Genomic DNA, 26,563 nt, shown 5'->3' on the forward strand with positions numbered 1-26,563 from the left:
GAAAAACTTAAAATATATTTCACAATCCTGGATACCAAAATATACAAAACTTTTATTTTTTAAGTGCTATTTAATATAATGGCATAATAACAGTTTTCTATCCAAAAAGACAAAATAGCCTTTCAAAGAATAGTTGGGCTACTGAGAGTTATAAATTATTTATTACTAAATCAGAAAATGTAATTTAATAAATTACACACAAAAGTCAGTAAATGTAATCGGTCACTTTGCATACCTTAACAAGTTTCAAAAGCTCATAGAGATCTTCAACCTCATCACCTTTGCATCTGGTGTACACTTGTCTGGTATCCATGCTCTTTCCTCTTATGGTGCGACGATAGAGAGGAAGAGCCATCGCTTCTGCGTACAAATCAATGGCATGATGACCCACTGTCTGATACATGTAGCTATCTAGCTCATCTGGACCCCCTACAACAGTTAAAAGTAGAAATAATCAGTGAAACATAGTGAAAAAGAGAGTCGATTTGAAATTCCATCTAATTTACTACATGGAGAGCAGTAACACATAACTTAAAAGCTTATTCCACTCTATCTCTCTGCATTTACAAGTGAAATAAAATATAAGAGCTGCACATTTGTCCATAGTTGCATCCCATTTACATCAGCTCCAGTCATCTCTACTGCTAATTACAAATACAATTATATATAAAATTTTAAAACTATATACAATAAATGTTTAGAGAAGATGAATGTATCCAATAAATTTTGATTTGTTTATTCAATTAAAGATTTTATTATGTAAATCGGTTTTCAAATCATTCAAGGTTATTCACAAAGTCATACAATTATAGAAGAAAACCTTTCTTAATTTAATATCTAAAGAGTCATAGGTGACAAACGTTTGTAAGAAAAAAATTTGGATGCTCTTAATATTTATATTCAGTGCTCCAATGAAACATAAATAAATTTGGAGGTCGTCCAAAATGGCAACATAAGGAACACCCTGAACTCACCTCCTCCTATGGATATAACAAATCTACAGCTACCTATGGAGTAAATCCTGTTGAAAAAAACCCTGAAAATTAGCAGAACAACCTCTTCCACAACAAGGGATAAAAGGGCCACATTAAGATGACAGGAGAGGTGGAGAAATGACCTCGCCAAAAACCCCACCCTTGGTTCAGCAACCCATAATAGGGAGGAATCTAACAGGACTGGGGCTTCTTTCTGAGTGAGGGGTTTGTGCCCCACATCAGGCACCCCAATCCCTAGGACCTGAACCAGAAAGATGAGCCCCAAACCAGATAGGGCTTACATCTAGGGAACCCTAGGGGCTGTGGAGATCTGAGATACTCCTTTTGAGGGGCAAGCACAAAAACTCACTCATCCTGGGACCCAGTGAAAAGGCAGTAGTTCAAGTGATGACTAGATTATATATGAAGGAAATTCATTTATTAATCTAAAAGTATGTGCCCAAGGGGCAGGGACCAGCTGGGACTTTTAGGGACCAAGGCACTGGTGAGGGCCATTTTTGCACTGCCTTCTACATTGCTAGTGCAGGCAGACATGCACACACAGCCTCACTAAAGCCATGGGCATGCCCTACGCTCAGCACTCTTCTCCAGCATCTCTACAACTGCAGATGTGCTCTGCTCCCAGTGCTCATCCCCTGCATCACTAAAGACGTAGACAAGCTCCACTCTCAGCAATCTCCAGGACGCTGGCCAAAGCTGGACAAGTGCAGTCCACACAGGGAATGCCTCTTGATCACCTGGCCCTGGTGGCCACAGGGGGTTGTGTTTCTGGGCCCCCCAGGACTACAACAGGGCAATTCTGGGTAGGCTATCACACCCAGTGCACTACACAAACAGCAGACTGATACGCACCCATACTCTGCCTATGAAAAAGGTCCATGTACTTACACTGGAGCTTCTACCTGAGGGACAGGTTTCAGTTTTGCCACACTTCCAGAAGCTACACAGGCACTCTCAGGGAACATGAGTAGGGAGACACTATTTTAGTACCCTCCCTTGGCCTCAGAGTTCACTGGTACCTCCCAGAAAGGACCTATTACACTTGTTTGAAGCCCTGATTTTTGCTCAGTTACGTAGGGGACATTTCCAGATCCCCTGGTCTGAAGGTCAGCAGGGTTTACAACTGCAGTCCCACAGGACTGCATGTATTTGCGTACTTGAAAAGCTGCTACCTAAGGATCTGGCTTCAATCAGCCTGAAACTAGGTGCTGATTGGAATCACTCCCTTTGAACACTAGTAGGTATTGGCACAACCTCAACAACTGTGATGGACAAAAATAAATCAGGCTAATTAGACAATCACAAAGGTTAAAGAGACAATGAAGAGCTAGGACAAGATTGAATGATAAGGTTAACCTCCTACAGAAGGCCACTCCTTTAAAATTGGGAGAGACAGTTTTTTCTTCTATACACAGAAATAAACACAGAATGTCCAGCAGAATAAGGAAACAGAGGAATATGTTCTAAATTTAACAAGATAAAACCTCAAAAAAAGTCCTTAATAAAATAGAGATAAGTAATCTATGTGATAAGTTGTTCAAAGAAATGGTCATAAAGATACTCACTGAACTCAGGAGAAGAATAAATACAGAACAAGAGACAGAAAACTTAAGTGCCAAAGAGAAGTCACAGAGCTTAAGAACACAATAACTGAACTAAATATACCAGAGGGATTCAACAGAAGACTGAATGAAACAGAAGAACAGATCAGTGAGCAGGAAGATAAAGCAACTTAACTCACCAAGACAGAGGAACAAAAAGAAAAAAATAATTTAAAAAAGTGAAGATAGATTAAAGGACTTCTTGGACAGCATCAAGCTGTATAACATTCACACTAGCAGGGGCTCAGAAGAAGAATGAGAGAAAGGGGCAGAAAACTTATTTGAAGAAATAATGGCTGAAAACTTCTCTAACTAGAGAAAGGAATAGATATCCAGGTCCAGAAAGTATAGAGTCCCAAATAAGAACCCAAAGAGATCTACACCAAGGCACATTAATTAAAATGTCAGAAGTTAAGGATGAAGAAAGAATAATAAAAGCAGCAAGAGATAAAACAATTTGTGACACGTTGGATCCCCACAGGACTGTCAGTTATTTTTCAGCAGAAACTTTGTAGGCCAGAAGGGAGTGGCATGAAATATTCAAAATGCTGAAAGGAAAAACCATCTAACTCAAAATACTCTACCCAGCATGATTAATCATTTAGAACTAAAGGAGAGATTCACCACCACTAAACACATAAGAAGTGTTAAAGAGACTTCATTAAACTGAAAACAAAATAACAAGAAAATGTCTGAAAGTAAAAATCTCACTAGTAAAGGTGAATATATGTAAGAGTAGTAGATGGATCACTTATAAAACTAGCATGAAGTTTAAAAAAATGTAAAATTAACTATAACTACAATGTTTAGTTTAAGGATATACAAAATAAAAAGATGTAAAAGAAGATGCTAAAATCTTAAAACGTGGATGACCTTGCTCTGTTATAGCTCCCACTATCTCCTGACTCCCAGATCCTCATCTGATCTTCTGAGGCAGGGAGCACTCTGGCCCCTGTGGTCAAGACCTAGTAGATAGTCGACTGATTAAAAATGGTGGAATAGGAAGGCAAGATGGATACCTCCTCCCAGAAACACATAAAAGAGGAAAATACAGCAAATGCAACTAGACCTAAAAATGACATAAAGACTACAGAACAGACTCCTTACACCTGAGGAACAAGAGAGGACCAGAAAGGGGTGAAGTGGCAAGCCTGAGATGGAGTAGGACCCAAGCTCTTCTGCTTGGGAGGTAAGGAACAGTCAGGAGAAAGAGGAACAGGGCAGGGAGCAGGGTAAGAGCTCTGAAGCACTGCACGTCTGGCCCTAGAGATCTGCTCCAGGTGCACGAACTCACATTACATTGGGTGCTGGTGATTATCAGGGCTGGACACTTTTTTAAATTACTTTCTTTTTGTTCCTCTGTCTTGGTGAGTTAAGTTGCTTTATCTTCCTGCTCACTGATCTGTTCTTCTGTTTCATTCAGTCTTCTGTTGAATCCCTCTGGTATATTTAGTTCAGTTATTGTGTTCTTAAGCTCTGCCTCTGGGAGGCTAAGACTCCAGTGTGGAGGGCAGGCATGCTTTGCCAGTCCTGAGACCCAAGCTAGAGGCAGCAGTTTGAAAACTGCTAGCAATGGGAAGGTTACCAGAGGGGACAAAGGTTGGATGGAACTCTCTCCTCAGGAGAAAAGGCAGGTGGGTAATACCTCCCCTGCCCTACCTTGGTCCAACAGATAGGGAACTCTTTGGAGCCCCAGACGCTCCATCCCCCTTGCTGGCAATGCAGCCCAAGGCTCCTCCCCATGCATGCTGCCCACAGACAATACACTTGGCCCAGAAGCAGCATCAGATTTTGCTGCCTGGCAGACAGAGACTCTCCCTGCTTGCTTGGCTCCATTTCAGCCCAACTGGAGAGGTGCCTGGAGGAGTCAGCCTTAAGAGCTTGTTACTCCTGGTGGGTGTTCAAACCTGGTACAGCGTGTCCAGCCAGGGCACATTGGTCCGCTCACCCCATTAACTCTGTAGCCCTATCATTGCTGATGGCCAGAAAGAGAGCAGCCCCATGCACAGAGAGCTCAACAGATTCCTCAGCTGATAACAAAGGCAGCAGCTCAAGCAACTGTCCACCCAGACTTAGACCACTACATAAGCCAGACAAAAAGGTGGCCCACCCACAGCACACCAACAACTGGAACCCCTGTAAAACAGAACCAGGTACTAGAAAGTAAAGAATCTTGAGCTTCTGGACACCACAGCACACCTTCTTCATAAAGCTCTTACTTTTTAGACCAGAAAGCATAGCAGAGACATCTAATACAAAGGAAGAAATGCAGAATCCCTGACAAAATGAGCAGGCAGAGGAGTTTGATACAAACAAAACTATAAGACAAATCCCCAGAAAAAGGGCAAAATGAAACAGAGATCACCAATCTTCTTGATAAAGATTTTTTTTTTTTTTTTGAGAGGGCATCTCTCATATTTATTGATCAAATGGTTGTTAACAACAATAAAATTCAGTATAGGGGGGGTCAACGCTCAATGTACAATCATTAATCCATCTCAAGCCTAATTCTAGTCAGTCTCCAATCTTCTGAAGCATAACGAACAAGTTCTTACATGGTGAACGAATTCTTACATAGTGAATAAATTCTTACATGGTGAACAGTACAAGGGCATTCATCACAGAAACTTTCGGTTTTGATCATGCAATATGACCTATAAACAATCAGGTCAAATATGAATATTCGTTTGATTTTTGTACTTGATTTATATGTTGATCCCACATTTCTCCTATTGTTATTATTATTTTTATTTTTAATAAAATGCTGAAGTGGTAGGTAGATGCAAGATAAAGGTAGAAAACATAGTTTAGTGCTGTAAGAGGGCAAATGTAGATGATCAGATGATCAGGTGTGTGCCTATGGACTAAGTATTAATCCAGGCTAGACAAGGGCAGCAAAACATCCATGGATGCAGAAGATTTCTCTCAAAGCAGGGGGGGTGAGGTTCTGAGCCTCACCTCTGTTGATCCCCAAATTCTCACCTGATGGCCCCCCTGCGACTGTGCCTGTCTTAGGTTGTTCCTCCCTTGAGGAATCTTACCCGTCTCTGGCTAACCAGTCATCTTCCGGGGCCATACAGGGAGATGTAAAGTTGGTAAGTGAGAGAGAAGCCATATTGTTTGCAAAGGTTAGCTTTTTACTTCTTTGCAGATTTATGCCCTGTGGCTTCTATGCCCAGCACTTGTCTCGAGGTATCTTTACCACCTGGAGGAATTATGATACTCGGTAAATTCGATATGAGGCATGAATTCTATTTAAGGGTTGTAATTAGGAAGGAAGAAGAAAAGCTATAGATGTAGCATATGAAGGAAACATGGGAGGACTGATTATTTCTTTGACATATCTTCTTGTATAGTACCTTAAGTATGTATAGGTTTTAAACTACTGACTAATTTGCACACACATATTAACACAATAAGAATACGGTGACATAAACAAAGCAAATCTATAATTACCAGCCATCTCCAGTGAAGCCAAGAAAACCATTTAGGCACCCTAGGCATTTGTGAAAATTTATCTATGATATGATGGATATTGTCCAACTGTACTTGAACCATAAGACAAATTAAAGCAGCCCATTTCTGGGATCTGTTCACATCCCATATGTTCTTTTAACCATAGATAGTCTATAGTCATGAGATTTTGGAGTGCTACAACTTGCACCCCTCCCAACCTCTGGTTGAGTTCCAACAGTACAGATCCGGTCAATTTGTTGTCTCACTGTATGCACATGCCAGCCTAGACATCTCCCTCCTCATTCCTATGGCAAGTCCAGGAGACGGTGGGCTGGATGCAGCCACAACCGCAGCATCGTCCGGATCCCTGTGGAGGCTTTTTGATGATCATCCCCCGGCACAAGTCCTCCACAGAGTGCTGATGCCGGAAGCTCCTCCTCATATCGTATCTTAGTTCATTTTATGGGTATCCAAGCTAGGCCTTGAAACAAACAGACCCTTTGCCCACACTTTGACATGCCCTCTATACCACTGTGCAGAACTCATTGGAGGTCAGCACACAGTAACTGGTTTTTGTTTTTTTTTTTTTAAATTAAGAGAAAGGAATATTATCAGAAAAGAGTACCTCCATAGCTGATCATCTGACACCCTTTAAGTGATCAACATTAAGGATATTTAAAGCATGCGTTGATCTTTGATTTACCAATAGTATTATCCTGTTAAGGAGTAATCCCCCTTTTCTTTCTTTCTTTCTTTCTTTCTTTCTTTCTTTTTTTTTTTTAATTTTTAATTGTTAATCTACACTTACATGAAGAATACTATGTTTACTATGCTCTCCCCTATATCAGGTCCCCCCTAACAACCACATTACGGTTACTGTCCATCAGCTTAGCAAAATGTTGTAGAATCACTACTTGTCCTCTCTGTGTTGTGCGGCCCACCCTCCCCTTTCTCCCTCCCCCTATGCATGCTAATCTTAATACCCCCCTTCTTCTTACCCCCCCTTATTCCTCCCTGCCCACCCATCCTCCCCAGTTCCTTTCCCTTTGGTACCTGTTAGTCCATTTTTGGGTTCTGTAATTCTGCTGCTGTTTTGTTCCTTCAGTTTTTCCTTTGTTCCTATACTCCTCAGATGAGTGAAATCATTTGGTATTTCTCTTTCTCCGCTTGGCTTATTTCACTGAGCATTATACTCTCCAGCTCCATCCATGTTGCTGCAAATGGTTGGATTTTTCCACTTCTTATGGCTGAGTAGTATTCCATTGTGTATATGTACCACATCTTCTTTATCAATTCATTTACCGATGGACATTTAGGTTGCTTCCAATTCTTGGCTATTGTAAATAGTGCTGCGATAAACATAGGAGTGCATCTGTCTTTCTCAAACTTGATTGCTGTGTTCTTAGGGTAAATTCCTAGGAGTGGAATTCCTGGGTCAAATGGTAGGTCTGTATTGAGCATTTTGATGCACCTCCATACTGCTTTCCACAATGGTTGAACTAATTTACATTCCCAGCAGCAGTGTAGGAGGGTTCCGCTTTCTCCACAGCCTCGCCAACATTTGTTGTTGTTTGTCTTTTGGATGGCAGCTATCCTTACTGGTGTGAGGTGATACCTCATTGTAGTTTTAATTTGCATTTGTCTGATAATTAGCGATGTGGAGCATCTTTTCATGTGTCTCTTGGCCATCTGTATTTCTTTTTTGGAGAACTGTCTGTTCAGTTCCTCTGCCCATTTTTTAATTGGGTTATTTGTTTTTTGTTTGTTGAGGCGTGTGAGCTCTTTATATATTCTGGACGTCAAGCCTTTATCGGATCTGTCATTTTCAAATATATTCTCCCATACTGTAGGGTTCCTTTTTGTTCTATTGATGGTATCTTTCGCTGTACAGAAGCTTTTCAGCTTAATGTAGTCCCACTTGCTCATTTTTGCTGTTGTTTTCCTTGCCCGGGGAGATATGTTCAAGAAGAGATCACTCATGTTTATGTCTAAGAGGTTTTTGCCTATGTTTTTTTCCAAGACTTTAATGGTTTCATGACTTACATTCAGGTCTTTGATCCATTTTGAGTTTACCTTTGTATATGGGGTTAGACAATGGTCCAGTTTCATTCTCCTACATGTAGCTGTCCAGTTTTGCCAGCACCATCTGTTGAAGAGACTGTCATTTTGCCATTGTATGTCCATGGCTCCTTTATCAAATATTAATTGACCATATATGTTTGGGTTAATTTCTGGGGTCTCTAATCTGTTCCACTGGTCTGTGGCTCTGTTCTTGTGCCAGTACCAAATTGTCTTGATTACTATGGCTTTGTAGTAGAGCTTGAAGTTGGGGAGTGAGATCCCCCCTACTTTATTCTTCTTTTTCAGGATTGCTTTGGCTATTTGGGGTCTTTGGTGTTTCCATATGAATTTTTGAATTATTTGTTCCAATTCATTGAAGAATGTTGCTGGTAATTTGAGAGGGATTGCATCAAATCTGTATATTGCTTTGGGCAGGATGGCCATTTTGACGATATTAATTCTTCCTAGCCATGAGCATGGGATGAGTTTCCATTTATTAGTGTCCCCTTTAATTTCTCTTAAGAGTGACTTGTAGTTTTCAGAGTATAAGTCTTTCACTTCTTTGGTTAGGTTTATTCCTAGGTATTTTATTCTTTTTGATGCAATGGTGAATGGAATTGTTTTCCTAATTTCTCTTTCTATTGATTCGTTGTTAGTGTATAGGAAAGCCACAGATTTCTGTGTGTTAATTTTGTATCCTGCAACTTTGCTGTATTCTGATATCAGTTCTTGTAGTTTTGGAGTGGAGTCTTTAGGGTTTTTTATGTACAGTATCATATCATCTGCAAATAGTGACAGTTTAACTTCTTCTTTACCAATCTGGATTCCTTGTATTTCTTTGTTTTGTCTGATTGCCGTGGCTAGGACCTCCAGTACTATGTTAAATAACAGTGGGGAGAGTGGGCATCCCTGTCTGGTTCCCGATCTCAGAGGAAATGCTTTCAGCTTCTCGCTGTTCGGTATAATGCTGGCTGTGGGTTTATCATATATGGCCTTTATTATGTTGAGGTACTTGCCCTCTATTCCCATTTTGCTGAGAGTTTTTATCATGAATGGATGTTGAATTTTGTCAAATGCTTTTTCAGCATCTATGGAGATGATCATGTGGTTTTTGTCTTTCTTTTCGTTGATGTGGTGGATGATGTTGATGGATTTTCGAGTGTTGTACCATCCTTGCATCCCTGGGATGAACCCCACTTGGTCATGGTGTATGATCCTTTTGATATACTGTTGAATTCTGTTTGCTAATATTTTATTGAGTATTTTTGCATCTACATTCATCAGGGATATTGGTCTGTAATTTTCTTTTTTGGTGGGGTCTTTGCCTGGTTTTGGTATTAGGGTGATGTTGGCCTCATAGAATGAGTTTGGGAGTATTCCCTCTTCTTCTATTTTGTGGAACACTTTAAGGAGAATGGATATTATGTCTTCTCTGTGTGTCTGATAAAATTCCGAGGTAAATCCGTCCGGCCCCGGGGTTTTGTTCTTGGGTAGTTTTTTGATTACTGTTTCAATTTCTTTGCTTGTAATTGGTTTGTTTAACTTTTGTGTTTCTTCCTTGGTCAGTCTTGGGAGGTTGTATTTTTCTAGGAAGTTGTCCATTTCTTCTAGGTTTCCCAGCTTGTTGGCATATAGGTTTTCATAGTAGTCTTTAATAATTCTTTGTATTTCTGTGGAGTCTGTCGTGATTTTTCCATTCTCATTTCTGATTATGTTGATTTGTGTTGACTCTCTTTTTCTCTTAATAAGTTGGGCTAGAGGCTTATCTATTTTGTTTATTTTCTCATAGAACCAGCTCTTGGTTATGTTGATTTTTGCTATTGTTTTATTCTTCTCAATTTTGTTTATATTTCTTCTCTGATCTTTATTATGTCCCTCCTTCTGCTGACTTTAGGCCTCCTTTGTTCTTCTTTTTCCAGTTTTAATAATTGTGATGTTAGACTATTCATTTGGGATTGTTCTTCCTTCTTCAAGTGTGCCTGGATTGCTATATACTTTCCTCTTAAGACTGCTTTCGCTGCATCCCACAGAAGTTGGGGCTTAGTGTTGTTGTTGTCATTTGTTTCTATATATTCCTTGATCTCTATTTTGATTTGTTCATTGATCCATTGATTATTTAGTAGCATGTTGTTAAGCCTCCATGTGTTTGTGAGCCTTTTTGTTTTCTTTGTAGAATTTATTTCTACTTTCATACCTTTGTGGTCTGAAAAATTGGTTGGTAGAATTTCAATATTTTGGAATTTACTGAGGCTCTTTTTGTGAGCTAGTATGTGGTCTATTCTGGAGAATGTTCCATGTGCACTTGAGAAGAATGTATATCCTGTTGCTTTTGGATGTAGAGTTCTATAGATGTCTATTAGGTCCATCTGTTCTAGTGTGTTGTTCAGTGCCTGTGTGTCTTTACTTATTTTCTGCCTGGTGGATCTATCCTTTGGGGTGAGTGGTGTGTTGAAGTCTCCTACAATGAATGCATTGCAGTCTATTTCCCTCTTTAGTTCTGTTAGTATTTGCTTCACATATGCTGGTGCTCCTGTATTGGGTGCATATATATTTAGAATGGTTATATCCTCTTGTTGGACTGAGCCCTTTATCATTATGTAGTGGCCTTCTTTATCTCTTGTTACTTTCTTTGTTTTGAAGTCTATTTTGTCTGATATTAGTACTGCGACCCCTGCTTTCTTCTCACTGTTGTTTGCCTGAAATATGTTTTTCCATCCCTTGACTTTTAGTCTATGCTTATCTTTGGGTTTAAGGTGAGTTTCTTGTAAGCAGCATATAGATGGGTCTTGCTTTTTTATCCATTCTATTACTCTGTGTCTTTTGATTGGTGCATTAAGTCCATTTACATTTAGGGTGACTATTGAGAGATATGTACTTATTGCCATTGCAGGCTTTAGATTCGTGGTTACCAAAGGTTCAAGGTTAGCTTCTTTAGTATCTTACTGCCTAACTTAGCTCACTTATTGAGCTGTATATACACTGTCTGGAGATTCTTTTCTTCTCTCCCTTCTTATTCCTCCTCCTCCATTCTTCATATGTTGTGTGTTTTGTTCTGTGCTCTTTTTAGGGGTGCTCCCATCTAGAGCAGTCCCCGTAGGATGCCCTGTAGCGGTGGTTTGTGGGAAGCAAATTCCCTCAGCTTTTGCTTGTCTGGGAATTGTTTAATCCCACCATCATATTTAAATGATAGTCGTGCTGGATAAATATCCTTGGTTCAAGGCCCTTCTGTTTCATTGCATTAAGTATATCATGCCATTCTCTTCTGGCCTGTAGGGTTTCTGTTGAGAAGTCTGATGTTAGCCTGATTGGTTTTCCTTTATAGGTGACCTTTTTCTCTCTAGCTGCCTTTAAAACTCTTTCCTTGTCCTTGATCCTTGCCATTTTAATTACTATGTGTCTTGGTGTTGTCCTCCTTGGATCCTTTCTGTTGGGGGTTCTGTGTAATTCCATGGTCTGTTCGATTATTTCCTCCCCCAGTTTGGGGAAGTTTTCAGCAATTATTTCTTCAAAGACACTTTCTATCCCTTTTCCTCTTTCTTCCTCTTCTGGTATTCCTATAATACGAATGTTATTCCTTTTGTATTGGTCACATATTTCTCTTAGTGTTGTTTCATTCCTGGAAATCCTTTTATCTCTCTCTATGTCAGCTTCTATACGTTCCTGTTCTCTGGCTTCTATTCCTTCAATGGCCTCTTGCATCTTATCCCTTCTGCTTATAAATCCTTCCAGGGATTGTTTCACTTCTGTGATCTCTTTCCTGACATCTGTGATCTCCTTCCGGACTTCATCCCACTGCTCTTGCATTTTTCTCTGCATCTCATCCCACTGCTCTTGCATTTTTCTCTGCATCTCATCCCATTGCTCTTGCATTTTTCTCTGCATCTCTGTCAGCATGTTCATGATTTTTATTTTGAATTCTTTTTCAGGAGGACTAGTTAGGTCTGTCTTCTTCTCAGGTGTTGTCTCTGTGATCTTTGTCTGCCTGTAGTTTTGCCTTTTCATGGTGATAGATATAGTTTGCAGAGCTGGTACAAGTGACCGCTGGAAGAGCTTCCCTTCTTGTTGGTTTGTAGCCTTTTCCTGGGAGAATAGCGACCTCTAGTTGCTTGTGCTGGGCAGCTGTGCGCAGACAGGGCTTCTGCTTCCTGCCCAGTTGCTTTGGGGTTTATCTCCGCGGTTGCTGTGGGCTTGGCCTGGCTGGGGCTGTTCCTCCAAAATGGTGGAGCCCCATTGGAGGGGGAGCGGCCAGGAGGCTATTTATCTCCATAAGGGGTCTCTGTGCTCCCTGCTGCCCAGGGGGTTAGAGTGCCCAGAGATCCCCAGATTCCCTGCCTCTGGTCTAAGTGACCTGTCCTGCCCCTTTAATACTTCCAAAAAGCACTCCCCTTCGCAAGGCGCTGGGTTCTTGCAGGTGTGGATGTGGTCTGGATGTTGTCCTGTGTCCTGTGGTCTCTATTTTAGGAAGATTTTTCTTTGTTCTCTTTTCATAGCTCTATGTGTTTTTGGGAGGAGATTTCCACTGCTCTACTCACGCCGCCATCCTGGCTCCTTGATAAAGATTTTAATATAAAAGTCATAAACATGCTCATGGATTTACAGAAAAGTATTCAAGATCTCAGGGAGGACGTTGACAAAGCAATAGACTTGAAAAAGAGCCATTCAGAGCTGAAGAATACAGCACCTGAAATGAAACATACAGTGGAGGGATTTAAAAGTAGATTAGATCATGTAGAGGAGAGGGTAAATGAACTAGAAATTAGGAAATAGGAAAACAAAGAAGCTGAGGAAGAGAGAATATAAGGATCTCTAGGAATGAAAGAATAAGAGAGCTATGTGACCATTCCAAAGAAAACTGTATTTGCATAATAGGGGTACTAGAAGGAGAAGAGAATGACAAAGGGATAGAAAGTCTCTTTAAGAAAATAATAGTTGAAAACTTCCCCAATCTAGGGAAGGAAATAGACACTCAGGTCATAGAATCAGAGATGCCCAACAAAAGGAACCCCAAGAGGACACACCAAGACATATAATAATTAAAAAGGCAAAGATCAAGGATAAGGAGAATGTGTTGAAAGTAGCCAGAGAGAGAAAAAAGGACTACTTATAAAGGAAATCCCATCAGGCTATCAGCAGACTTCTCAACAGGCCAGAAAACAGTGGCATGATATACGTAATATACTGAAACTGAAGGACCTCCAACCAAGAATCCTCTACCTGGCAAGATTATCATCTAAATTTGAAGTAGGGATTAAACAATTTCCAGATAAACAAAAGTTGAAGGAATTTGAAACCACTAAGTCACACTTATAATATGTTAAAAGGATTGCTATAGATGGAAATTACCCTAAGGCCAAATAGCTTTCACCAGTGAAAATAAACCTACAGTAAAGTTAGTAGACCAACAAATTACTGAACAGTAGGAAATTAAAACAAAACAAAAGAAGCAAAATCAACTACATACAAAATGATCACAGGATACACAAAAAGTGCAGATTATAACATCTAATACAAAAAATGTAGAAGTGGAAGAAGGGAAAAAAGAAGTACCTTTAGATTGTGTTTGAAACAGAGCAATCATCAATTTAAGATAGACTATTATAAAGAAGCTATCATTGAGCCTTAGTTAGCCACAACACTACAGATTACAATAAATATACACACACAAAAATAAGCAAATTAGAGAGAATCCATTACAATACTAAAGAAAACCATCAATAACAAGAGAAGAGTATAAGAGAGGAAGAAAGGAACAGTGAGGAGCTTTAAAAAACAGCCAGAAAACAATTAATAAAATGGCAATAAGTACCTGTCTATCAATATTCACCTTAAATGTAAATGGACTAAATGCACCAATCAAAAGACAGAGTAGAAGAATGGATAAGGAAACAAGACCCATCTATATTGCTGTCTACAAGAGACTCATTTCAGACTCAAAAGACATACACAGACTAAAAGTGAAGAGATGGAAAAAGATTACTTGCAAATAACAAAGAGAGAAAAGCAGGAGTAACAGTACTTAGACAAAATAGACTTCAAAACAAAGAAAGTAAGAAGAAACAAAGGCCATTAAATTAATGATAAAGGGATCAGTCCAACAAGAGCATATAATTATTATAAATATCTATTTATCCAACAAAGGAGCAATTAAATATATAAAACAAATACTAACAGAATTAAAAGGGAAATAGATTACAAAACCTTCATTTTAGGACACTTTAACACACCATTCATACTAATAGGCAGATCAACAAGACAGAAAATAAACAAGGAAACAGAGGCACTAAACAATACATTAGCTCAAAAGTGATATCTACAGAACACTCCAACCAAAAGCAGCAGGATACACATTCTTCTCAAGTGTATATGGAACATCCTCCAGAATAGGCCACAAGAAGAGCCTCAATAAATTAAAAAAGATTGAAATTGTATCAAGGAGCTTCCCAGACCACAATGGCATGAAACTAAAAATAAATTATGCAAAGAAAACAAGACTTATACACATGGAGGCTAAACAACATGCTTCTATATAATCAATGAATCAATGAACAAATTAAAACAGAAATCAAGCAATACATGGAGACAAATAAGAACAAAAACACAACAGACCAAAAGCTGCAGGATGTGGCAAAGGCAGTTCTAAGTGGAAAGTACACAGCAATACAGGCTAACCAGAAGAAACAAGGACAATCCAGTCTAAAATCACAATTAAAGAAACTAGAAAAAGAAGAACATATGAAATCCAAAGTCAGTAGGAGGAACATAATAAAGATCAGAGCAGAAATAAATGAAACAGAGAATAAAACAATTGAAAAAATCAATGAAACCAGGAGCTGGTTCTTTGACAAAATAAACAAAACAGATAAACTCCTATTCAGACATAACAAGAAAAAAGAGAGTGTACACACATAAACAAAATCAGAAATGAAAAAGGAAAAATCAAAATGACACCATGGAAATACAAAGAATTATTAGAGAATACTATGAAAAATTATATGCCAATAAATTGGACAACTTAGAAGAAATGGACAACTTCCTAGAAAAATACAATCTTCCAAGCCTGACCCAGGAAGAAATGGAAAATCTGAACAATTAACAGCAATGGAATCAAATTGATAATCAAAATTAACTCCCCCAAAACAAAATTCCAGGTACAGACAGCTTCACAGCTGAATTTTACCAAACATTTAAAGATGAGTTAATACCAATCCTTCTTAAAGCATTCCAAAAAGTAGAAGAGGTGGGAATACTCCCAAACTCATTCTATAAGGCCAGTATCACTCTAACACCAAATCCAAACAGATACCACAAAAAAAGAAAATTACAGACCAATATCCCTGATGACCATAGATGCAAAAATGTTCAATGAAACATCAGGAAATCGAATCCAAAAACACATCAAAAAGATCATCCATCATGACCAAAAGTCATTTTTTCCAGAGAAGCAAGGATAGTACAATATTCATAAATCAATATAATACATCACATCAACAAAAGAGATAAAAACCACATGATCATCTCAATACATGCTGAAAAAGTGTTTGACAAAATTCAACATCTGTGCATGATAAAAACTCTCAACAAAATGGGTATAGTGGGTACATACCTCAACATTTTTAATTACCAAAAAACTATTAGAACTAAAAACTGAATTCAGCAAAGTTGCAGGATACAAAATTAATACACAGAAATCTGTTGCATTCCTATATACTAATGATGAACTAGCAGAAAGAGGAATCAGGAAAACAACTCCATTTACACTTGCGTCAAAAAGAATAAAATAACTAGGTATAAGCCTAAACAAGGAAGTAAAAGACATATACTCTGAAAACTACAAGACACTCATGAGAGAAATTAAAGAAGACACCGATAAATGGAAATCTATCCCATGCTCATGAATAGGAAGAATTAATATTGTCAAAATGGCCATCCTGCTAAAAGCAATCTACAGATTCAATGCAATCCATATCAAAATACAAAAGCAAAAATAAACAAGTGGCACTATACCAACCCAAAAAGTTACTGTACAACAAACAAAACCATCATCATCATAGAAAGGTAACCTATTCAGTGGAAGGAAATATTTGTAAAACATATATCCAATAAGGGCTAATACCCACTTGTATATATAAAGCACTCAAACAACTCAACAGCAAAACAATTAACAATCCAATTCAAAAAAGTGGGAGAGGATCTAGACATTTTCCCAAAGATGATATACATATGGCCAACAGGCACATAAAAAGAACTGCAACATCACTATCAGGGAAATGCAATAAAAACTACAATGAGAGATAACCTCACACCCATCATGGCTGGCATAAAAAAGACAAGAAATAACAAGTGATGGCAAAGATGTAGAGAAAAGCGAACTCTTGTACACTGTTGGTGGGAATGTAAATTGGTGCATCTGTCATGGAAAACAGTATGAACATTCTTCAAAAAATTAAAAATAGAACTACCATATGTCCCAGCTACTCCACTTCTGGATATATACCCAAAGAAAACAAAACTGTTAATTAGATAAGACATATTTACTCCCATGTTGACTGCAGCATTATTCACAATAGTCAAGATATGGAAACAAGATAAGTTTTCATCAATGGATGAATGGATAAAGAAGATGTGGTATACATATACAATGAAATACTACTCAACCATTGAAAATAAGGAAATCTTCCCATTTGTGGCAATATGGATGAAACTTGAGGCTATCATACTAAGCAAGTCCAATAGATAAAGACAAATAGTGAATGATGACACTTATAGGTGGAACCTAAAAGTCAAAAGAAACAAACAAATAAAACAAAAAAACCAGAGATACAGAGAACAGATTTGTAATTATCAGAGGGCTAAGTAGGCTGTGGGATGGCAAAATGGGTGATGGATGTTGATGGATAGTAACTAGACTTATTTGTGATCACTTTGTAGTATATACAATACTGAATTATTATGTTGAACACCTAAAAATAACATAATATTTAATACTAATTTTACCTCAATAAGAAAATTTTTAAAAAATCACCATGCTGCATGTGGGCCCATAAGCTCTGTAATATATTTTCAATAAAATTGTTTATCTAAATAAATAAATAAAACTCAATATTGTTAGAGCAGTTATAAATGTGTACTGACACATAAGCAGAGCAGTAACAATCACTGGCTGTCACAAGATTCTAAAAATACCAATGAGTAAAATTTTCAAAACAGATGAGTCACATCAGACTCTGATAATACAAGTGGACTTAGAAATATACTGGAATAGACTTTTGATCTCATAACTTTACTCTTTAGCAAAAAGAATCATGAATGTACATAGAGATTATTTGCAAAGATATTTATAAGAGTATTATATTAAAAATTACAGTATATTATTAGAATGACATATACTATGTAGCCATTAATGATTTTAAAGAAATGCATTTTCTAAAGTATGTTCTTCAAAATAGAAATTCCCTGATACAATAATAGGTATTGAATGAAAAAAGGAATCTGTGGTCAAATAGGTTTATTTAAAAAATGGGGATAAACCATGTTTTTTATAGAAAAGGTGCCTTTGCTGTCATTCTTCCTAGGCTAATATGCTTTAAGGTGCTTAAATAAGGACAGACAGTATGAACTATCTCTCAAATTTATCTATCCACAGAACACATATTTCATAGGGTATTTATGTTCCAACCAAGATATATAGGAGATTCTATGATACAAAAATACTTAATGACATGGAAAGTGTTTACAATGTTATTGAGTTTATACAGAAAGTTACAAAACACTACAAACATACATGTATGTACGTGTGTGTATATGCATATATGCAGAGAAGGTCCAGGCTTGCCACTGAATATGAAAGTATACTATCAAAAGGCATGAAAATGATATAGTAAGGGCTGCTCCCATAATCAAACCATCACCATATGCCATCACATTTTGGTTCACCAAGTTTCTGAACTCACACATCAGACTGGCTTTAATGTACCCACATTATTATAATAAATCTGTCTACCCCTAGTCACAGTTGGAAGTAGAGATAGAGCCAAAGTTACCCAAAAACCTTTCAACCTATCCTCATTTCAAACTTCAGCTGGATCTTGAAATGTCTTCATTTTAAAGGATATACAATCAAATTAATATATTTAAAGAACTTTTCGCTTCTTAGCAAGAAATTTCCTGATGTTAGCATATGAATTAGAACTTTTTCCTTCAAAAAACTAGGAGACAATTTTCCTTTAAGGCTCCATTTAGTCCTAACCACAATGTAACTTTTATTAATGGAAGCTATATTGCAAAAATGGTAATACTGCAAATAAAACCAAAAGGCTCCTCTCTTGCCTGAAGCACCTCAATTAACATGCCACAAAAGTCCCTACTACAAATCTGAAGACATGGTTTTGTGAATTTTATGACAAGTTCATATTATCACCATTGACGGGGATAAATTCCTTTCCAGACTACTGCTGAAAAGCCAGTGCTGTGAATTCACTCTAACCAACTTCACTTTATACTGGAGTCATCTCTACCAGTTACTTTAACAAAACATTCGGGCAAAAAAAGAAGTCAATGACTCATTCAATAATCACCAATTTTATGCTGACTTTAAATCAAGATTAGCTAACTCTATCCATCTACTAACCCACAGCTATGTATTCTCTTCCACAATTACTATAGTTGGTTTTTTCCAGATTTTATTTAATAATATTCTAGTTCCATTTCCTATTTATTTTTTATAACAATATTCTAAATAAATGTGTCCATTCCACTGTGAGATATAATTTAAAGGTACACTTTGCTTTTCATCTTATCCAGCCTGCCAGTAAACCATGAGCACATGGGAAATTACACATTAATGATTCAGTACAAGGTAACTATAATAATTCATCACATAGAAAAGCTGAAAACAAGAGAGAAATTTCAGCGATGGAAATTATATCATTAATGTATTACACAATATATAAACATCTGCTTTTTACAAACCAAGACCTCTCAGATGAAAAGCCTAAAAAAGTCACTTGTCTAGCCAGAGGGATAAGGGAGTTTCTTTCCTTTGGTAACAGAACATAAGACTGTAAGGAAATTCTTCTTATAGAAATTACAGTGTACCCACTCACCCTTAGTCAAAGAGTTTTCTCTTTATTATTTAAAGTTAGAAGTAAGTCATTTTCAAAACACCTCACTTCTAAAAAGATACACTTTATTATAGGAATTCCAGTACAAAATCCTTGAATGCGTGTTACCCTGACACTCTACAGGCATTGTTCTAATTCTTCATATGAAATATTTCTAATCTCTATCTTCCCACTTCATTTCCATCATTACTTGGGTCTTCATCAAAAGAAAAGAAAATTCAAATATCTGACTGAAATAACTGCTCACTATTCCAGGGCTAATTCTAGTCAGTTCATTATTCATCTATCTACCAATAAGTTCAGGTGACTGCCTTTCAGAGGCATAGAGCTGTCCCAAGTGCTAAGGAGCAATTAAAGGAACACAGAAAATATGACCTCTCCTCTCGAGGAACTTACAACCAATCTATGTGGCAATAAAAAGCAAAGGCAAAATAAACAGAAGACAACTGTAAAATGATATAAAAACAAAAAGCCAAAAGACTGGCAACCTTGAAGAAGAAGGAAGGAGAAAGGGAGGGAGGTAAGGGAGGAACAAAGGAAGAAAGGAAGAAAAAAAGGAAATATTCAGTGTCAGATTCAGATTCGACTAAATTTATTGGATGTCAACTTCATGCCAGGAACTATGATTAGCATTTTCACATATACGACTCATTTAATTCATCTAAAATAACAGTAAGGCAAAACTATGGAGTCTCAAAAGAAGTTTAGTAAAGGAGATGATAAAAAGATCTTATTAGAAGTGCCATGTGAACAATAAATAAAGTTAGACAAGTGTTAATCTCTCCCTATTAAATTTTAGTGGTTAATATCTATACCTATACAGGTATAATAAAAGAGCAAATTGATGCATATTTTTATTTTTTAAAAAGTTCTAATTGAGAAAAAACACTTTAATATGTGGTGATGGATAATAACTAAATGTATCGCGGTAATCAATTTGCAGTATATACATTACCAAATAATTATGTCATACACCTAAAACTATTTCAATTACATTGCAGTAGAGAAAAAGATACTGTTGTAGGTTGCACCGTGTCCCTCCCAAATTCTTATGTTGATGTCCTAACATCCAGTAACTCAAAATATGACCTTATTTGGAAATAGGGTCATCACTTAAATAATTAGTTAAGATGAAGTTATTAGGATGGGCCTTCAATGCAATATGACTGGTGTTCTTATTAAAAGTGGAAATCTGGACACAGACATGGACACAGAAGAAAGGAAAAAGTTCTAATTGGATGACAGAACCCAGACAGGAGTACTATCATTTGAATAAGCCCACCCACCATCTCAGAGAGACTTGTTTCATTTTACTAAGGCCACAAGCATTTTCCAGAGGTCACATCAGCAAGCCACAAGCTTGCCCTTTCCCCAGCCCACCCCCTCAAAAGCCCACCCAAAAGACGTTATAAAAAGCCTCTTAGCCTGTAAGAGAGGCCTTCTTTGTTCTGCTCGCCAGAACAGAGAGGTCCCTCTCTGGTTTAGCAATAAACCTGCTTGGACTATTGAGCTCATGTCCCTTCTTTTCCTTTTATTGGGGAAATTTCATTGGGGAGAAAACTTTAAAAAGTAGCTAAAATGAGGTCTGTGGGTTATTTTATGAATAAAGTAAAATGTGGAAATGTATTACTTTATGCCTCTCAAGTCTCACACTTAACTTACATCTAAAATGGCTAAACTGGATCCTTTTAACAATAAAATTCTTTTGTTATCATTTATCAATATATGTCTCATAGCTTCTAGAGGTTTTATCTTATTTACCTGCACATTGCTTAAAACGCTTAGAAATGTGTTGTGGTGCAATGGCAGTACATTCTGAAAAGGGTTGAAGTCTCAGCTCTGTGAGTTTATTCCTGCTATTTTACCTTGGACAAATTTATAAAACTCTAAGCCTTAGTATCTCTCTCTGATAAAACTCTACGTGCTCTTATGGGGATTAAAGGATATGTAATTGAAAACATAGAACAGAACCTAGCATCTAATAGGTGATAGATAAATATATTAGTTCTTTTGTCTTCTCATACTGCATACAATAGAATTTAATTATGAAGTTGTACTTTTCAGTCATTTAGAGAACTTCCTGATAAAAATATATACTTACCTTGATTTTCATCTGGTCTTAGATTTGCTAAAGCAACAATCTGATGCCCAGCAGCAATGCACTGCATCATATTATAACAGCTGTCCTTCCCACCACTAAAAAATAAAGAGATAAAGAGATATCAGATTACTGACCATTATTCAACATAGAATGATTAGATATTAAAATATAACACATTTATTCAGCTTTTCAGAATATCTGAGGGACTGCTTTACAATTAGAATGCAAAAAAAAAAAACACATGCAATTTCTATAGCATAAGCAAACTGAACAAGTGAATCTGGATGTCTAAGGTTGCTATTCACAAGCTTATGAAATTTAAAAAAAGTTTATGAAATTATATGCCATTATAACAAAGACCATACTAAACAAAATATGATATAACTTTTTGGTTATAATTGTGGCTTTACTTAATACACAAAATGCTTTGCAAATAAAATATGATGTAATTTTACACTCCAGCTAAATACTTTATATATATATTCTTTAGGTGAAATTCACTATGAAAAAAGAGAAAAACATTAACATTCATTCTGTTTCACTATAAGAAATGTAATTGGCCACCATCACCAAATCTAAGATGAAATTAAATATTTGCGATCCATTCTAATGACAAAATTTGATATACCTGATGGGTTCAAATTCTGCAGGAATAGAAAACAAAATATTGAATTATACTGACAAAATATCGGTCTATCACTATACATATATATATATATATACACACACATACACACACATATGATGGAAGCTATCACATATATTATGATGGATAAGACGAGCATAAATCCAATAAACATATTGAAAGGAACTTTTAAATTCTAGGTTCAAATCTACCTAAGATAGGGGCAAATCACTTAAGTCACGACAAATTATAGTTCATTTATAATAAGGTTGAATGGCAAACTCTGCTATTTTGGTTTAATACTCTACTGATTCTCACTACATATTTCTTCCTTTCTTTTATCAGTGCTTCCTCTCTTCTTTTTTTCCCTTCTGTTCCCTTTGCTTAAGATCTGCAAAAGTATCCCCAGGCAATGTCCAGATTTATTCAAAGCCCAAGAAACTTTGAAAAAGATATTGATTATCCTGTAAGTTGGCCCTTTTTTGCCTTTTTTTTTGTTCCTAACATTTGTCTACCTCTACCACATTACAAACAGTTAGCAATTATTTTCTCAAGGGTTCAGTGATTGCAAGGGACAAAGTGAAACTATGCATCATGCTCCCTTTCCTCAGATTCTGATATTACCGTAAGCACATCCTCAACAACTTCCACTATTGAATATTGCTGCTCTATTTCCACAGGACAAAAGAATCTGACAAATTCTTTAGAATATTTAGAATATTAAAGATTAAATCATAATCAGAATTTAGCCTTATAATTTCAAAATATGCCAAGATTTCAATATGGTTTTAATATAGTATTTCACTAATTGTGTTCTATGGAATACTTGAGTCCAGAAAATACTCTACGAACAAAAGGTTTCCAAGGTCAAAGAAGTTTGGGAAATGCCAAGTACTTTATTTCCGTCTAAGAACATCACACAGCACATAAGCATATGTTAGGTGAGAAATCCTGCAGACCAGAATTCTAATTCCCAATTCTGGGATACTAAGCTAAGTTACTCAGTGTGCTTGGGTTTACATGATTCATTATAAAATTAGAGAATGTCCTGGCTAATCCTCAGTGTCATTCAACTGCAAAATTCAATGGCTGAATCTTTTGTGCATAAGGAAAATAATGTTCTTTATGACCTAAAGATATATGCGAATCTTTGTTTCACTTATTCCCTAAAATACACACACATATCCCATCTCTCATTTTAGTACATATATATGCAAAAAAGATATATTGCAAATAAATTCAGTGTATTTAAGTTTGAATTCATGTATATTCAAGTTTACATGGATATATATTATGTATGCATTTTCATATATATGTATTGTTATGTATTCGACTTAACATGTCTCCTACCATTTATTTAGATATTAGAGTAACAAGAATTTTCCAACATTGACTTTTTTCAGTAGTTTCCTTTATTATAAAAATAATATATGCCTATTAGAGAATTTTTAGTGTAATGTTTGTGTTCACACCAATATTCTCTCCTTCTCTCCAAGGTTTCTGAATCTTCAGTTGATGAGTCTCACTTCAATAAACTGGCAAATTGCACGTGGATGTGAATTACTCATTTCCTGAACTATTTTTTATCCTTATCTATCTAGATCAAATGAAGACAATTTCTCAAACCTCATCATTCATTTTACAGATGAAATTCATTGATTAAGAATATTTTGACATTAGTCTTCTAAAAATGGCATTGAATCAGAAGAAACTGGAATATGCCAGTCACTACAGAAGGGATTATGGTACATCGCCAATAAGTCACTATTGTTAGCCAGTATCAATTTACTAGGGCATTGAACAAAAAACGTTCACGAAATCTTCAAAGGGCTTAGAAAAGAAAACGCATGACTTTGGTGTTATCTTAAGCACTCTATACAGGTACAAATCTCATCAAATATTCAAATAGTCTAATTCTCTTTTAAATATTTTTACATTCCCTTTTGCTTTAGTTTACAGATTGAGTACGGCAACACAAACTGGCCTGTCTTTGGTTGTCATGGGACTTTATATACCCAAATATGACTGGTCAGTATAGAGTTCATACTTCTTTTTGAGACAAGAGTCCGTTACCATGAGGTCACTCTAAGTATCTGTAGCAAAAGCAACTGGATTTAGGATAAAATTGATACAATTCCTTCTCCATCCTGAGGTAGGAGATCCCTTCTCTGTACTTGAACCACAAGATACAAAACATCCATATCACGAGCAATCCAGACACACGTGAGACTGCAGGTGAGGGAGAGATGGTCCTAAGTGGGAAAGGGTGGAGGCAGTGTCAGCGTTGGGAGGGACACAGGACCCAGAAGACCCGACAGAAAGACTGAGGGGAGCTACAGAAGGGGATAGAAAGCTGTGAGACGCGCAGGCGGGGCCAAGTGGAATCACGTTCTGGCTCTCAAACATTAAAACTTTTAAGAATTCGACCCCAGACTGCGTCAGAGTAATTAAACCAAGGCTCTGGCAATGAGACCCAGGAATCAGTAGTTTTTAAAGTTCCCCAAGTGAATCCAATTTTGAGGGCCAGAAGACCAGAGAAGCGACGACCGGCAGGTTGCAGGGCGCGAGCCCAGGCGCGGGGTACTAGCCGCGCGCAAAGGCTGTAAGGCCCCGCCTTTTCCTGTGGCCGGGAGGTGTCGCCGAATAGCCCCAGCCGGCAGCTCAGGCCCAGATACCCTCTCTAAGGCGTCCTTGGCGGCGGCAGCTCCCTCCGCTCTTGCAGGGGAGGCTGGCAAGGGAGGAGGAAGGCGGCCCAGCGCCGCGTTACCTGATGAGAGCCGCCACCCTCATGCTGGGCGCAGTGCGCGTGCGTGCGGCGGGCGCGGGCTGGAGCCGAGCAGTGGCCGCCGCGGCGCCCGCCGTGACGCTCTACGGGACCTCGCCCGGGTGTTGGCCTCGCCGCCTGTCCGGGAAGGGCACTACGGCCCCTGCAGCTGCCTGCGAGACACCTGGCCGCGGAGGTTACGCCTGGTCGGCGCCACGGCCCTGTGGCAGGGACACCCCGGCCCCGAAAAGAATGACGTTTAGGCATGGCCTAACCACCTAAGTGAGGGCGCTGAAGCTGCGAGGGGAAGGGCAAGGTCCGCGTCGCAGAGCCCAAGTACGGTGCCACTGGGTTTGTTTTGGTAGGAAAATGTTCAAAGTCACTTATGCTACAAATTGAAACACCTGTGGACGTGCAAAGAGAGAGGATGTTTCTCCCTACTTCTTCAGTCACCCCCAAGAAACGAACTGTACCCTTTAGTTTAGCTTATATCTCCTTTGTACTCCAGACCTAAAGCCTGACCCAGGCTCAGGATCTCTAAGCCTCTTGTGGTTTTGGCCGTTAGCATCATATAGAAGCTGAGAAGCCGAAGGCTGGTCACCAAAGACCAGTGGCCTTGATGAAAAGAAAATCTAGCTTCTAAATTCATTCAAGTATTTACTGGGTGCCTTTCACCAGGCACTGTTTGAGGGTTTGGGGATACACGCATGAATAAAATAAAGGATAGTACCTTCATGAAGTTTAAATAGGGCTAAAATACACAGATTAAAAAACATAGTATGTAAAAATTGGTAATTGCTATGAAAAAAAAAGAGATTGAGAGGAATCAGAAAGGGGATGAAAGGGCAAGTTGAATTCAAAAGAGCATCAAGAGATGACTTACTGAGATGGTGAGAATTGAGCCAACTTTAGAGAGTTAGCTGTGTATGACTAGGTGTGCTCCGAGCGCAAGAAAAAACTACAGCCAGACCCTAGGTGCACTATGTGTTTATGCAAAACAAAAGGCTAGCCAATGTGGTTAAAGCAGAAACAGCAGGGCAGAGAATGTGGGAGATGAAGTTCCAGTGATGAAAGGAGGAGGGAGACCCTTGAGGGTCTTGCAGGCCAGAAAGAACTTTCTCTTTTATACTTTGGGTGAAATTGGTGGCCATTGCAGGGTTTGAATCTGTGATGTCAAACTTTGAAGGGAATATACTGTGCTGTCTTGACAGTACACCTATTAGGTGGCTATTGAAAAAATCCAAGAGAGAAATGGAGCCTGCAACCAGGATGGTACTAGTGAACTTGGTGAAAAATAGGAGGATTCCAGCTTTATTTTTAAGATAGAGCATGGATTAGATACAAGACATGAGAAAAAGAAAACTGTGAAGGATGATGCCAATGTCATAATTAAATAAATGTACATAAGGAACTTAAAATCATGCCACTGTATAGTAAGCATTCAATTTAATTATACTATAATATTTTCATTAACTCCAGTTCTGTAATTGTGAATATTTACTAAGGAGTTTGCAGTCCAGTTGGGGAAATAAGACAAATACATTAAACAACTATTTCCAACACAGGGGGGCATAACAATTTAAGTGATGTTTGTGGTAAGAGCTCCATTAGTTGAACCCCCAGGGTAAATACTAGAATAAGGACAGGATTTGAAACCTTAGCAGAAATGAACAGGAGGAACAACAGGTGGACCTTACAAACAAAGGCAGCTAGACAGGAGAAGAGTTCAGAACATGTTACCCAAAATATGCCACTTTGACATATTGCTTATCTTAAGTTAAAAGTACTTGAGAAACAGCAGATGCATGAATGGCACTCTGGCTTTCCTTTTTATTCCTGA

At 37.8% G+C, this 26,563-nt stretch overlaps 1 protein-coding gene and 1 long non-coding RNA gene across 8 annotated transcripts in view; one reads left to right on the top strand and one right to left on the bottom strand.

The window, feature by feature from the left end:
- DPH6 (diphthamine biosynthesis 6) overlaps positions 1-24,880 on the bottom strand; it is a 234,551-nt gene extending 209,671 nt beyond the window's left edge. For all 6 annotated transcript variants that reach the window (XR_005056047.2, XR_005056046.2, XM_036998452.2 and 3 more), the window contains exons 1-3: positions 24,727-24,880; positions 21,335-21,429; positions 236-429 (exon numbers count right to left, since the gene is read on the bottom strand). Coding sequence is in view for 4 of the 6 variants with exons in the window: in XM_036998452.2 (XP_036854347.1) it covers positions 236-429; positions 21,335-21,429; positions 24,727-24,749 (312 nt within the window). In the remaining 2 variants the exon portion in view is untranslated. The remainder of the gene's footprint in view (positions 1-235; positions 430-21,334; positions 21,430-24,726) is intronic.
- A 96-nt stretch (positions 24,881-24,976) lies between these two features.
- LOC140843122 (uncharacterized) overlaps positions 24,977-26,563 on the top strand; it is a 171,032-nt gene continuing 169,445 nt past the window's right edge. Inside the window, exon 1 of one of the 2 annotated variants that reach the window (XR_012120634.1) lies at positions 24,977-25,059. This is a non-coding gene — a long non-coding RNA (uncharacterized lncRNA). Of the gene's footprint in view, positions 25,085-26,563 lie in introns of both variants that reach the window. The other variant, XR_012120633.1, reaches the window with a different exon arrangement.

This window comes from Manis javanica, chromosome 8 (assembly GCF_040802235.1).
Source record: "Manis javanica isolate MJ-LG chromosome 8, MJ_LKY, whole genome shotgun sequence".
NCBI lineage: Eukaryota > Metazoa > Chordata > Mammalia > Pholidota > Manidae > Manis > Manis javanica.